This window comes from Parus major, chromosome 11 (assembly GCF_001522545.3).
Source record: "Parus major isolate Abel chromosome 11, Parus_major1.1, whole genome shotgun sequence".
NCBI classification, from domain to species: Eukaryota; Metazoa; Chordata; class Aves; order Passeriformes; family Paridae; genus Parus; species Parus major.
Genome location: NC_031780.1, coordinates 14,609,637 through 14,623,937, shown reverse-complemented (window position 1 = coordinate 14,623,937; position 14,301 = coordinate 14,609,637). Strand labels below are relative to the sequence as shown.

At 37.7% G+C, this 14,301-nt stretch overlaps 1 protein-coding gene across 2 annotated transcripts in view; it reads right to left on the bottom strand.

Annotated features, from left to right (window-relative positions):
• The window catches only part of ZNF536 (zinc finger protein 536), a 340,782-nt gene that overhangs the window by 114,791 nt on the left and 211,690 nt on the right, over positions 1–14,301 (bottom strand). For both annotated transcript variants that reach the window (XM_015640253.3, XM_033517188.1), the window contains exons 7-8: positions 13,867–14,019; positions 1,079–2,659 (exon numbers count right to left, since the gene is read on the bottom strand). In XM_015640253.3, coding sequence (XP_015495739.1) covers positions 1,079–2,659; positions 13,867–14,019 — 1,734 coding nt within the window. The remainder of the gene's footprint in view (positions 1–1,078; positions 2,660–13,866; positions 14,020–14,301) is intronic.

Genomic DNA, 14,301 nt, shown 5'->3' with positions numbered 1-14,301 from the left:
TTTTTTTTTTTTTTAACTTGAACACATTTTATTATGCATGTTCAGCTCTGACAATGAGCTTTCTTATTAGTTTGAAGGTTAAGTGAAATGAACGTTACTGAAGTTTTTGTGTCCTTTGCTGACTCTGCTTTTTAAAGTGATACTGTTTTTCAAAGGATTTACACTCTAAAATCTCTTTCAAAGAAACACTATGCTGACAAAATAGGAGCTAAATAATAATAATAAAAAAAATCTTCAATCTCATTTGTTCCAAATAGATTTAACTTAAATTCTTGTAAATATGAGGTGTGTGATATGAGGAAGTAAAACTGCAGTTTTGTAAATCAGAGACTAGAAAGGGTAAAAGGTGGTTTTGTTTGTTTGGTGTGTTGTTATTTTAATTACCTGGAGGCATATTCTTAATCAGACAAATCACAATTTACACAACTGCTAGCTAGAATAGTGAAAATGGTCAAGGGCAAGTACTGCATGTGTGCCATTGAACCAAACCAGAAAATTATAATTTTAAAAAGAAAAAAAGGAGGTAAAGAAAATAAAAGAAAGAAAAAATAAAATTTATTCAACACAGGTAGACACATTCCATGCACTTGGCCTTTGATTTCATTAATGTTGTGGTAACTGAACACACCCCAATCCAAAGAAAGAGGGGGAAAAAAAAAAAAAAGAAAAGAAAGAGAAAGCAAGGTTCGCTTGGCAAAGCATCCAGTGTTTTTCTTGGGTTTGTATATCATAATACTGAAAAGTTTGCAAGTTACCATGTGAATTTTTTAAAACTTTTTCCTCCTTTGAGTATGCTAAAGCAGTAAGTATCCCCTTCCGATGCCACTAGCACAGATAGTCTATATTGCTGCTACTCTAGTTTAAAAAGCAAGTTCTTTCTAAAATCCTGTGTAAGTATGCATGCAGCACTGCTGATTTCAATGGAGTAGACCACATAGAGGACAAGAATTTGGCCCACAGGGTTTAACATTTAAAAAAATGTATTACTAACAAACATGACTAAGTATATTTAAAGAGCAGCTTCATGATTCTGCACAAGTGTTTTCTGAAATGGTCTAAAAGAAGGTCTAAAACTTACCACACAAGTCAGGTCTCTTGATACATCCACTAGTTGCTGTGCTACTTGCAAGTCCATTAAAGGCTGCTAAGCCATCAGAGCTGTAAGCTCTTAGGACTGACAACATGTTCATCTGCTTCTCCAGGACCTGCGGACCCTGAACTTGTTCGGGTTTCATCACTTCTTGTGCAGTTTCGTGTGAGGAGAGAAGATTCTGACTGTGCCACTGCTTTTCCGAAGCTTGTGGCAGTGGTGATACGAGCCCTTGTGTGGGTTGTGAGGTGACTGCACTTTGTATATTGTTGCCTCCTTCACTGCTTTCTTTATTTTGGGCAGACAACTGCTTATTCATAATATCTGGTTCTGTGTCAATGTCCTCATCTTCAATGTTTTCTTCCTTGGAAGATTCCATATCCTCAGATGAAGCTATGTCAGAAAGGTCATCAATAGCACTTTTATTTACAGAGTCAGAGAGCAGAATATTTGGGTCATCTTCGGATTGTGTTTTTATTTCGGATTCATTACTGGTGCAAGAATTTTGTGTTCCCGTGCCAATAACACCAGGATAAACACCAAACTGCTTATAGAAGTCTGTTGTAAAATTACAAAAAGTGGATTCCATGTGGCTGGGCCAGGCAGCGCTCTTTTGCTCTCCCAGGGTCTCTTTATTTTGTCCTTGGGTCATTTTCTCAGAAGCTGAGTCCAGCTGGCTCAGCATGTTTGAAACTCCTGCCTCCTTGCTGGACTGCACAGAGGAGGGGAGCAAGCTCACTTTGTTCACCGAGGCTGAAACTTCTCTGGACTGCTCTTTGTTGTTGCTTAGGATGTTGTCTTTACGTTTAGCCTTGCCCAAGTGATTGGCTTGGAGATGCAGAGCCATTAACTCCATGGATGAAGTTGTAAAGGAACAAAATAAGCAGCCATGCCAAGCAATATTGTCTTGTACAGTGACAGAGGAACCTGGCAGAGAGGCTGCATCGGGCCTTACCGACAAGTCCAGGGGTTCGTATTGCGACTTTTCTGTTTTCCGCTGTGAGGACTTGCTATTTATCTTCTCCTCACCGCCATCTGAGCCCAGAGCTTTTGCTGAAAGTGGATCTGAGAGAGATTTATCCTTCATCTCTTTTTCTTTCTTCAAAGAACTTAGGACAAAGCTGTCCATGAAAGCTTGCAAAGATCCTTGAAAGTTCACACCGTTCCCAACCATGTTCTGGTAAGCACGGCCAAGTTCAGAGAAGTGTGTTCCTTTGGAAGATATGTCTGAACCCTTCATGTTTTCTGAAGACCCTTCAGATGACATGCCAGCTGCTTGTCCTTGCTGATCTCCAGAGGACAGCATTCCCGACGTCCACTGCTGTGAGACCATGCCACCTCGGAAGTCGATACCAGGAAGTCCCTTGAAGGCTCCTCTCAGTATGTCTGGCCTAATAAACACAGAGCTTTTACTTGGTGTCTCATCCTTGTGTTCCTGACTTGCACTCTGCCCAGAGAGTGGTCCTGCTCCGTTCTGTCGCTCCCGATGGTGTCGTTCCAAGTGGTATTTGAGGGATGCAGACTGAGTGCCAGCATAGTCACAATGTGGACACTTGTAAGGCTTCTCACCTACAGGTGTGGACAAAGAGGAAAGTATAAAGAGAGTTAACTGTACTTTGGTCTATGGATGAGTGGAGAAATTAAAAAATCAGCATTAGCTGCTTAAAAACAAGAATATCTTGGCACTAATAATTCATTTTTTAAAAGAAACACCTTTAATTGCAGACTAATTCATAAACTGAGTATTTCTAAAATGGATTTCCAGAATGTGGGGCTATTCAGGAATGACATGGTATCTACACACAATTAGCCATCCTTTTCTTAATCTAACATGTAGAAAACTGTTGTAGAATTAAAAGCTATGATTATGAAAATGAAGCATAACAATTTCAACCACAGTAATCATTAAAAGTACAAGTTTAAAAAAAAAATGGGAGACAGAGAATGTAACAAATGGATGGTTGCAATATTTTGTGTATACAATTGCTCTAAAATTTGTTTAAATTATACACATGGAAACCATTTTTAAACCTAAAAATTTTATGGCACTGTTACGCAAGACTGAAATGAATGATTTAAGTCTTGCTCTGCAGTAAATCATGGATATAATTAGCAAATGGCATACTGCACAAGTAATTTATCATTATTTGGAGGGCACCATTCCAGAAGGATTCAAAGATCTGCAGACCTACTGCATTGTTTCTAAATAAAGAACTATAAATACAGATTCTATAAAATATTAATATCATTACACTACATTATGATTGCAGCACATAAGAACATATAGTTAAAATAAAAAGTAGTCTGTAAAAAAGAAATCGAGTAATAAAAAGTACAAAATATATTTCGTTTCTGTATTTGAAATTTGTATTATCTACTGGTTTTTGAAGTCCTTTAATTTTGTACTAATGACATTTCTAAGGCTCAAGCAGTAAAATGTGTAATTTGCCTACCATAAGCACTTTTCTAGGTTTGGCTTGAATAGAGTTTTAAAACATATAAGATTATTTCCATTAATTAAATAAATATTTGAAGCCCACACTAAACTTTTATTGTTCTTCCTATACTTTCAGGCAGCAAGATTTTACACATATAATAAATATTCACATATAGTCATAAAGACATATCTGAAAATAATGTACATCTAAGCAAAGGTACATCTAATTTTTTTGCACAGTTTTTTTAGAAATACAGAATTTCTTTTAAAGGAAAAGGTATGGAAATCCTCACTAAAAGAGACAGAAATCTGAAAGACCTGCAAGCTGCCAATACTGGCAATTGTTTCTATGAGGGAGCTCTGCAAGAAGAAGAAACTGTTTTCTCTAGGTAGCTTTTATTTTCCTAAGTGATACAAAAGACAAAGACAAACCTCTCCAAATGGTATAATGGAAACATTTGTTTTGAAAACTTCCTCCACGGTAAAAATGCTGTATAATATTATGTAGTTCACCAAACCAGCTGGAAAGTTATCCGCTTTCAAATAACCTCAAAATCTGCTAAAAACAAAATTGAAAAGCTTTCAAACTTCTGCTATTTAAGCTAGAGGCTCAGTTGAAGGGCTGGTAAATACTTGGGAAGCTGCTGCTCTCAGTGATGGCAGAAATTCCTAATGAGATGCGAGCCCAGAACACTGCCATGGCCACGGAGCGCTGCACGAGAGCTCGCTGACACGAGCAGGGGCTGGGTACATGCTGCAGTCCAGACAGGCCTGAAGCACCTTTTGAGCAGTGGAAATTCTAAATCCATAACATAATCCTAAAGCTAAATGGTGAGACATGAGAGCTTTATATCAAACCACATCAATCGACCTTTTTCGAGGAGAAGAGCACAGAACCTCAAACAAGAGGTGCTCAGCTGAGGGAGAGTTAGTAATTAGCATGGTTCATGCTTTAGGCCTTGGTCCACACAGCTTTACAGAAGAAATCAGATTTAAACATTTCAGTGAAACTTCTGAGTCTTTCCCAATCACCTAATTAAGCTCTGGCACTTCACTGACGAGGAGCAAGGGATGCTCTTAGTGGGAGTTATGCAAAAACAAACAGTTCTACTGAAGCACAAACCCAAGACAGAACACTCCTGTCTGGGCTTCCCTGGTCCCAGGTGGGCACCTGAGCATACACACACCCATCACAGGCCTTTGAGAGCAGGGACAAGGGGACAGAAGACACAGGCTGTCTTATTTGTTTTCATTTCTGCAGGGCTGTTTGGGAGTGTGCAAACTCTGCCAGCTGTGCTGCCAGTCAGAACAGGGACAGACAGTAAGGCTGGGTTTACAGCATCTACACACTGTAGTATTTCTGGAGCTGCTTTCAGTTGTTCTGACGTTTGTCCCACCACTTACTGTCAGCAGTCACTAGTGACTTCTGACACAGCTTAAGTAGTTCAGGTGTTGCCTAAGACATAAGGAGATTGGTGAAAAACAAGTGCCAGGCTCTACAGGGTTAAATGTTCTCACTTTTGAATTTTCACTCCTCTTAATTGAAAAGCTCTTCCTCAGCATCTCCTATGCCTTTACGGAAATCTTTAACACAATTATATTAAGCACTTCCTTTTATTCTAACGATAGTTCAGTGTGTTTGCACTGCACATCAAGTGGCACCATCAAAAAGTGTGTCCCAGCACTGCAGGCACTACGTCAACTGCTGGAGCTCTACTGCAGGGAGAAGGAGAATTTTGTAATGTAGTCTGTACTGATGATGCTAAAAACATGCAGAAACTGCTTAAAGCAGTATACATATGTAAAAATAGGTACAAGCAAGTTTTAAAATTGCTAACTGGAGAAAATGCTAGTTCTATTTTGTATTTCTAAAAGTACCTTCAGTCTAAAGCCCTGGGCACAACATACTCTTATTCTGAATTTCTAAGCCTTGAAGTCATTCCATTTTCTGCTCTAAGGCCTCTCCACAGAGTGAGCTTCCTTTCAGCAAAGGAGATCTGCACACAGCTCGCCACCAATGCCATGAGCATTGGACTGAAAGAAGACACTGACTGAGACAGTGTGATAAAAAGTTCAAATCTCTCCCAGCCTTGGTTTGCTGCCTCTGTGGTGCTCCCACCCCTCACATGGGCAGAAATGAGATCTAAGGCTGAAGGTCTGAAATGGAGCTCAACATGAAGCAACACACTGTGCCACCTTTGCAATACAGGACTGGCCAAACAGCATCATTCAAAGGGAGCTATTCAAAACCTCGCTGTTCTCTTCCAGATCCAAACACTGGCAGTGGTTACTTTACTTCAAAGCAGTCTTAAATGCTGCTATTTCAAGGGCAGGCGCTGGGAGAAAGGAGTAGGATGGAGTCAATCATCTCTGAATCTTTTTAATTTAGTCTGTCAGTATTTCCTAAATTCAGTAATTGTGCAGTTATTTAGATACTACTTCATCCATTCAAATTAATAACCAGCTACAGTCTGTGTAAGACCCTGTACAAACGACAAAACAGTTATAAGCTGCTGTGGGAAAAACCCGAGTCTAACCTCAAACCAAGGCAGTTTCAATGGAAAACCCAGAGGACCACTAATTTTCAGGATTCTATCAGTGAATGCAGTAGTACATGTCCAAAGAACACTGCAGGGGACAAGGGAGGTAGGCTATGATTCTTGTTAGAAGACAACCTGTTTGTGTCTCATACTTTGAGGAAAGGTTTTAGAGAATTCATCCTAGTGTAATGACTACCCTGGTATTATTGCCAAGAGCAGTGTCTGGATGAGTTATTTAACACTTAATATCAGTTCACATAAATTAAGGTTGCCATGTAGGACTGAGGAAACATGACTTTTTCAAAATAATTTTCTCCATTTCATATCCAAGAGTCATTTTTCATTGTTCACAAAGGCAATGGCCACCCTGAATTTTCTAATTCTCTGGCCCTGTTTGCATGCCTGTAAACTTTTTCACAATGGAGTAGGATGAGAGAATATTCCAGCATGTACAATTAACAAAACCAAAAAATCTTATAGGGAGTACCTTATCTTGGCAGCATAATCACAGTTCTGATCTACCTACCGCTCTGGTTTACAAGAGACAAGCTATCTCAGAGGAACTACTTTATATCAGGATACAGTAAAACAATAAAAATTCAATGCTGCTTGTAAAATCTGCACAAAAGCTTGGTAAACAACTGGAAACAGACCCATTGCCCAGTAGAAACAGGTCTATTTGTATAGCAGGTTTATAAACCACCCAGCTGTGTAACCTAAGGAGGAGATCCCTGGTCCTGCTCAGAGCACAGTCTGACCCTGCTGGTCAGAGGAACCATCTGCTACGGGCTGTGCAAGGAGACCATGGCCAGATTATAACTAGATTTACAGATTTTAAGGCCAGAAGGGACAATTATGATCATCTAGTCTTATCTGTTCTGCAACACAAGCCAAAGATCCTCACACAATAATTGCAGTATCGGAGCATAAATACATTTTGAAGAAAAACTTACTTGCTTCAGTTTAAACAAATTATGTTTCAACAATGACAGTGAATAAGACTCCAACATGTCCCTAGGTAAACTGTTTGACTGATTAAGTATTTTTCACTGCTCAAAATGTGTGCCTTATTTCTAGCTTGAATTTGTCCAGTGTTTGCTTCCTACAACTGAACATTGCTACATTTTTCCCTGTTAGGTTGAACAGATTTTTTTAAATTAAAAAGTCTATTTCCTGAGGATGGTATTTGCAGACAGCAAAACAGTCACTTCTTCACCTTCTCTGATCCTGGAGTGAAATATTCTTCCCAATTTTTCAATGCCCTTTTAAATTGTGGGTACCCATTAAAGCTTTGATGAAATTTCAACTTGATAGCAATTTTATACAGTCCAAGACTGTGTTTACATCCATAGATTCAGCAATCAACTAACAGCTCATATTCTGTTCCTTCTCTACCACAGTCCCAGGCCCAGTTCATCACCGCCTCTAGTATTTTTTCCTTTACATGTTGCTGATTTAAAATTCATATTGTTGAAAAGAGCCCACTTGACTAAGTGACTAATCAGTGCCTCCCCATGATTTTTAGCATCTTACCATTTTTGCACCATTGGTAAATTTTATCAACAGTGATTTTTATATAGTCTTCCAAATGACAAAATACCAAATAGATGGAGCTGAGAGCACTGCTGTGGAACTGAGAGTTTATGTGCCATTTCATCTCTGTATACTGATTTTTAGGGGATTTTTGGTTTTTTTTGTGGTTGATTTGTTGGGGGGATTTTCACATAGAACAGAATACTTTTATGAGAAGAAACTTGATAAAACTCCCTTTCATAAAATAAAATTGAATTAAATATGCTACCAATTTTCAATTAGTTAACCAGTTCATTCTGTAATTTTACCCAAACTTTTGTCAGGGTAGTCTAATTTCAAGGTCTTAATATTCCTTCTTTTGGGAAATACAAGAATAGCCAGAGATGTTTTACCACTACAAGTGCTCTGGATCTTGCTTTGTGTTTCAAGATGGGTTTGGGGCATTTTTTTTCAATGAACTTTAATGATTTGGAGAGCTCTTCAGCCAGGATTTTAAAGATTTTATCTATAAGTTATCCAGACTCATTCATTCTAAAAAATATTAAAATGCAGTGGGCTACAGCATAACAGCCTCATTACTTAATGGGAGAATAACTGTGTCATTGGAAAATGCTTATGAAAACCATCATGCTTCTTTCTGAGAACAGAGCAGAAGAGTATTTATTCTTCTCTACCATGGTTGATAATTTCTTATCCATTCTTGTCCGGTATTAGCAAGATACCAATTGTTTGGCCTGCTACATCCACAGAATTTTACCCCATTTTCCATAACCCTCATAGACACATACATATTTTTTACTGTTGCTTTCAGTTTCCCTTATCAAATTTCTTTACTTCTGTTTATTTAAACTTAGTGCTGTGCTTATTTATTTTTCATATTTAACATACAGCTTCTTAACAATCTGTTCTGCACCCCACACTCCCCTTTCCCCAGGGAATGCTCCACTCTCCTTTTTAAATAAGATTTCATGAGTTGTCCATGGATTGTGCCCTTCTGCTCCCCGTGGTGCTGTTGCTCAGTACAGCTGTGCACCAGGGCAAGAACCCCAACCCCAAACACTTGGCAGCCCCTCTTGCAGTGACAGTCACTCGGGGATAATGTGACTTGCAATGCCACCCCACACATTCCTTAACAAGCTACAGTTTGCTTTCATGCAGAGCAAATGAAATCAAACACCTTATAATTCCAGAGAATACCGCCTAATGAAAATATTGAAAACATTTTCCAGCATTTTTTATTTTACCATTGAAACAGTTATTGATAACCTATTTTATCCATTGTGCAGTAGATATTTTAGAAATGAATTGCTGTATGGTTTAATTAGTTCATTATTATGCCTATTCTTACACGGTAATTTCTTTTATCATTCTAATCATTCACTTCGCACTTTTTAAACCAAATGGAATATCAAAGGTTCTGTAGGATTATTTTTGGATCCTGCACATGTTTCACCACACAATTAATCTGTTTGTCAGAAATACTAGTTAACTTTTTGTCTTTACTACTTTCCTTTACTAGTCATTTTTCTCTATTATATAAGATGAAACTACCTGTAATGGGACAGAATTTTGATGGTTTTACTCATTTTATTAAATATTTTTCATTTGTGCACTTGCCATCGCTATAAAATATTTTAATTTTTGTAAACTTTTATAATTGAATATTTTCCTTTATTTATAGCTCATCTGCAATATTTATTTAGCCTTTTTACATGTCTTTACTTAGTTAAAATGCAGAGAGATAAATATGGTTGTTACTTTGCAGGGAAGATTCAGTACATTAATATAAACTGTACACAATTCCCCCAAAGCATATATATATACGTTGTAAACCTGAAGACTTTTTACACAGCTGCTTATTGCTAAACAGTGCCTTGTCCAGAAGGGGACAATCTGTGTCTCTAATTGCTGTCACTGAAGCTGAGATTCATTATGTGACTTTCCCATTAAAATGTGAGCATTAATTTGTATAATGAAATATCACCCACTGCAGTGTTCATTAGCCATGCCCTACTGTATACTGCACATTGTTAGCTACCTAGAAACTGTAGTTAATTTCACTAATGGATATTTCCCTACTTAGTGTTTGGTAGGAAATTTATACTGTAACATTACCTCTTAAACTTTTAAGGAAATTTAAATTCAATCAATTATTTTCAACAAAAGTTTGGGATGTCATTAAGACAGGAGAAAAGGCATTCTGTACAATGTTAAGGATGGGAAATCTGGAGGAATCTAGAGAAATGAAAAGTCCTTTTAGTTCATCTTAGAAATGTAAGAATAAAGGATGTTCAATACCAAAATTGTCTCCTCTTGGAGCACACATACCCATTTTCCTTAATTATTCATATTGCTCATCCCACTACAAGCGCCTTCAGAGAATGGCAACAGGCAGTCTTTTTTTAGGAAGGAAATGTGAATTGAATTCATTTAAAACAGCACCATTTTTACTGTATTTCATCAGTTCATCTAAGCATGGTTTAAAATTGGCTAGTCACATTTCCAAGGGAAAATGCAGTAACACTGTAAATGCATATAATACATCTAATATATGCTAGATGTGTGTCATACATATCGTAACAGACTCTCAGTCAATGGACACAGCCCTGCCAAGTTTTTTCTTCCTATTCATCTCTTTCTTAGGTTCCTTCTGTTTAGCACAATCCAAACCATCTTTCCTTTGCTCGTGCACATTATCCTTTTTTCTGTACTCAAAGGATTTAATTTTGTCTGTCATACTGGGAATGTTACCTGAGCATCTAATACTCACACCCAAGCTGGTCTATACCTGCAATAGCTTCTGAGAGCTAAAGCAAGGTGCGAAGAGGTGCTAGAGCCAACCTGAAACCAGTTCCTACATATTGTGTCCCCTGTCAAAGGCAGGACATAAGAAATTTTCATTTCTTACATACTGTTTCTGCAAGTCCAAAGGTCAAGGCATGGAATGTAAAACCCACATCACTTACGGAGTTTCAAGGGGGTTGAAAGTGCTCAGGAACATAAAGGAGATGCTTGGCTTCCTGAATGAAGGGACCTTAAGTTGCTGCCTCCAGTGGGCAAAATGACAACTCTAGAAGCACCTGCATATGGCACATCATGGTCTGAGATACTGAGTTTCCCTTGTCACAAAAACAGAGCATCTCCAAGCTCTTTGTGTTAGAACCTTCTCAGCTGTGTGAGTATGATTTTATAGCAAGGAGGCTGACCCCCAAATGGGCAGGGCCCCCAGCTGCCTGCCATGCAGGGCTCTGCCCCTGTCCATCCTCCCCAGAGTTTGTGTGAGCAGGAGAGCAGCACAGCCCATCTCTGGCCACTGGTCAGCTTAAAGAACTCATCTAAGAGGGCGTGAAGGGTTCTGCCTGTCCGCTCTAACACCCAAGGCTCGTAAGCATTTTGGCCTGAAAATCCTTCCTTTCTCCATTCAGGGCTGTCCCAGGGAATTCTCTCATCCATCAATTGTTTTGAGAGCAAGAAAGAGGAGAAACTGATTTCATATAATTATGCCATTTATCACATGGGAACAATCAGAGATCATATCTTACGATCTTCCCCTTAAAGCTCTTCCTGCCTGAATATCCCTGAGCTAGATAAGAAAAATCCTCTACAGTTGTGCTGGGACAAAACTGAGTATGCTAAATAAAACTTTGATTTTTTTTAATTTTTTTTTTTTTAATATCTCCACAGGCTTATTATGTGATAGCAAACTACACAGAAACCAGGGCTCAGTATGGAGGGGGTTGCAACCATGAAACATCCAACAGAAAAAGAAGCAACCCAAACCACTGTCTAATTCTTCCAAAACAGAGCACAGCTTCCTCCTCTTGTGCAAGATTAAGCTGCTTCTCCAGCTTTTTTGGGCCAATTGCCACAGAAGCACCTCCTGGCTGGATCAGGCTTTGGGTCTGCTCTTGGCATGAGTACCAAACCAAGGCAGTCGTGTGCCTCCAAACACACAGATGTTCGAAGGAACCTGACTTCTGCTGAACTGCTTGAGCTCATCTCTAACAAACAGGTGCTGTGAGAACAAGAACAGTAATTGAGTTAATGTAGTGGAGAAATACTGTAAAGTGTTTTTTATCAGTCAGTTATATGATCCAGGCATATAATAAAGACAGAGTGTGACATAAAAGGCAGGAAACTATCCCTGAGAAGTATGAGCTAACCAATATTTGTTTAATAACTGGTATCTATTACATCATTTCCACTTACCACAAAGCAACTTAATTTTTATTTAATAACTCTAGTAATTTGCCAATTTACATTTTTATATTATATATTAGGATTATTTCCAATATGTAAAACATTGCTTCACTTAAACATACTCTTATCATTATTTACAAATACTTTGTTCTCAACCTAATGGAAATTGATCTTTACCTATTTTAAAATTATAATGATTTTTAAATACATTGTAAATGTTGTTTCCATAGTTTCTTTTTTTAAATTTTTTTTGTTATATTATACAGTTTATTTTTTTCCCTTGTTTTAATTTTCTTTAGTCAGTATTAATATGCAATTTTTATGGAATATTTCCATTGTAATTAATTTACTTTCCATTAGTTCTAAGGCACAAATACCAAATGCATAATCACTGCCATGTTTAACTTAAGAACAAAGTGCTCACTATATAATAAAACAAAATGAAGAGGTGGGCAACCTCATGTTATTTTGAAGATTTTTTTTTTTTGTTTCTCAAATGCTAAAAATGTCAAACTCTTTAGCCTCCATAGTTATGAGATTATTTTGCAATGAAATAACTACCATTTCTTTACTTTTACTACATTGGAGAGCACACAAACAGGGTTTTCACCAGGTTTCTTTTTCCCCCTCCCTCCCCCCACAAAATTCAATATACAGAGAAGAATATTCTTGCCCTAAACGCTTTGCAATTCAGTCAGACAAAACTACATTAGGGTGCCAAATTTTAAATTTCAGTGTGGTATATTCCTACTCCACCATGCAAAAGAAAAAAATGAGCAAAAATACAGTGAAAAAGTTTTCTCATTTCAACAATGATATTTTTTTCCTTTAAGTAATTTTAATTTTCTGTTTTTCAAAATCAGGCTTTGCATTCACAAACCCATCATTAAGCATTAGACCTGTGCATGCACATAGAAGAAACATGACTGCTGATGTTGGGAAGGGAGGGAAACATTGTTTATCTGGTACTTCAGTGAAATAAAAGTTAAAAGTGAAGTTTTTCAAGTAGGAGGTATAACTGGAATGTATTTTTTTCATGCAATTATTTTACCTTTCCATTAGGAAAGTAGCAATAAAATTCTGAAATTCAATTAAAATAGTTTAAAAAGAAAATTATAATTATGGGGCTTATTATGTCTGTTTCCAAAAAGAACTATCCCAAATCTCAAGTTTTAAATACTTTCCCAAAGCCTACCATGACAATAAACACTGGTAAGAAAACAGGATCCTATTGACCATATACAGAATTTCAAATGATTTCAACAGGACCTGAGGATTCCAACATTTTATGTCAGAATTTAACTATGGATAAAGTCTTCTCAAACGCATACTGTGTCTCTACACAGACCTTGCCATGCACATATGTACTTTCAAGCAAATGAAATATAAAAATTGAAATGGAATGGCTAGAAAAAACTAGTATGAGAGCAGTCTTCCCAGTGAGAGAAATACCAAAACAAAGTGAGTATCCAGCCCAGTAGCAAATCTCTGTAGGGTAAAATGCTGTGATTGTTATTGAAATAAAATATGGGAAATTTTACCACAGTGCAAAGCATGATAAGTTTTATTACTTACAAGTAGTAAGTCGTGTGAGCTCTAGTGGGGAGAAAAAAAAGCAGATCCGTGAAGCTGATGCATTCATATGAACAGTGAGAGGTTAAAAATGAGCATGCTAAAAGGAACAAAAATAGTAACTGAGAAAAACATACAGAATCCCTAAGCAGATGCTAAGGAAGGCCTTTGAAGCAGTTAGTATAACTAAGTCTGAAACCAATAGGCTTATGCCTATTGAAGGACAAGGGTAATTGAAGGAAACAGTGATGAAGCAGGGAAGGAGACAGAAATAACCTCAACTGGGAAAAGATGATTCTATTAAAGTGGTCTTTATCCAACAACACATTCCTTGTGCTTTTATTTAAGACTGTCAGACATCTTTCTCAAAAGACTTTCTCCAACTAATAAGTCCAAATCTACAGTGGGAATTCAGGCTCCTTGGCACAATTGATGTCAACCCCCACACACACGTGGCTCGTGCCGCCAGTGCTCCGCTCACATGTTCCTCTCACCTGTGTGTATTCTCAAGTGGACCTTTAAGTGGTGGGATGTTCTGAAAGTTTTTCCACAATATGGGCAGTCTTTCATGGCAGAACCAAGGCTCCTGTCTCTCAGTAAAGCTGGCTGCTGGACTCCTACAGATCTCCCAGCTTCTTCTCCAATGTCTGCAACACAGAAATGTTCTCACATCACTTCAGCACATGTCAGGAGTTGTTCTCACTAAAACTGCTAACACAACACAAAGTTAAACATGTCAATACTACACCTGTCTATTTCATTCTTTAAATCTGACAGAATGCTGACAATTCATGTATTTTCTTGTTATTGTCTTAAATTATTTCATCTTTCCTATCATGATTTTAAGCAGCATATGGTACCTTTATATACAGAATTATACAAGAAAAGAAACAGCTGTGTCAGCAGCTGGTTTGATTTCTTCTTTTGCT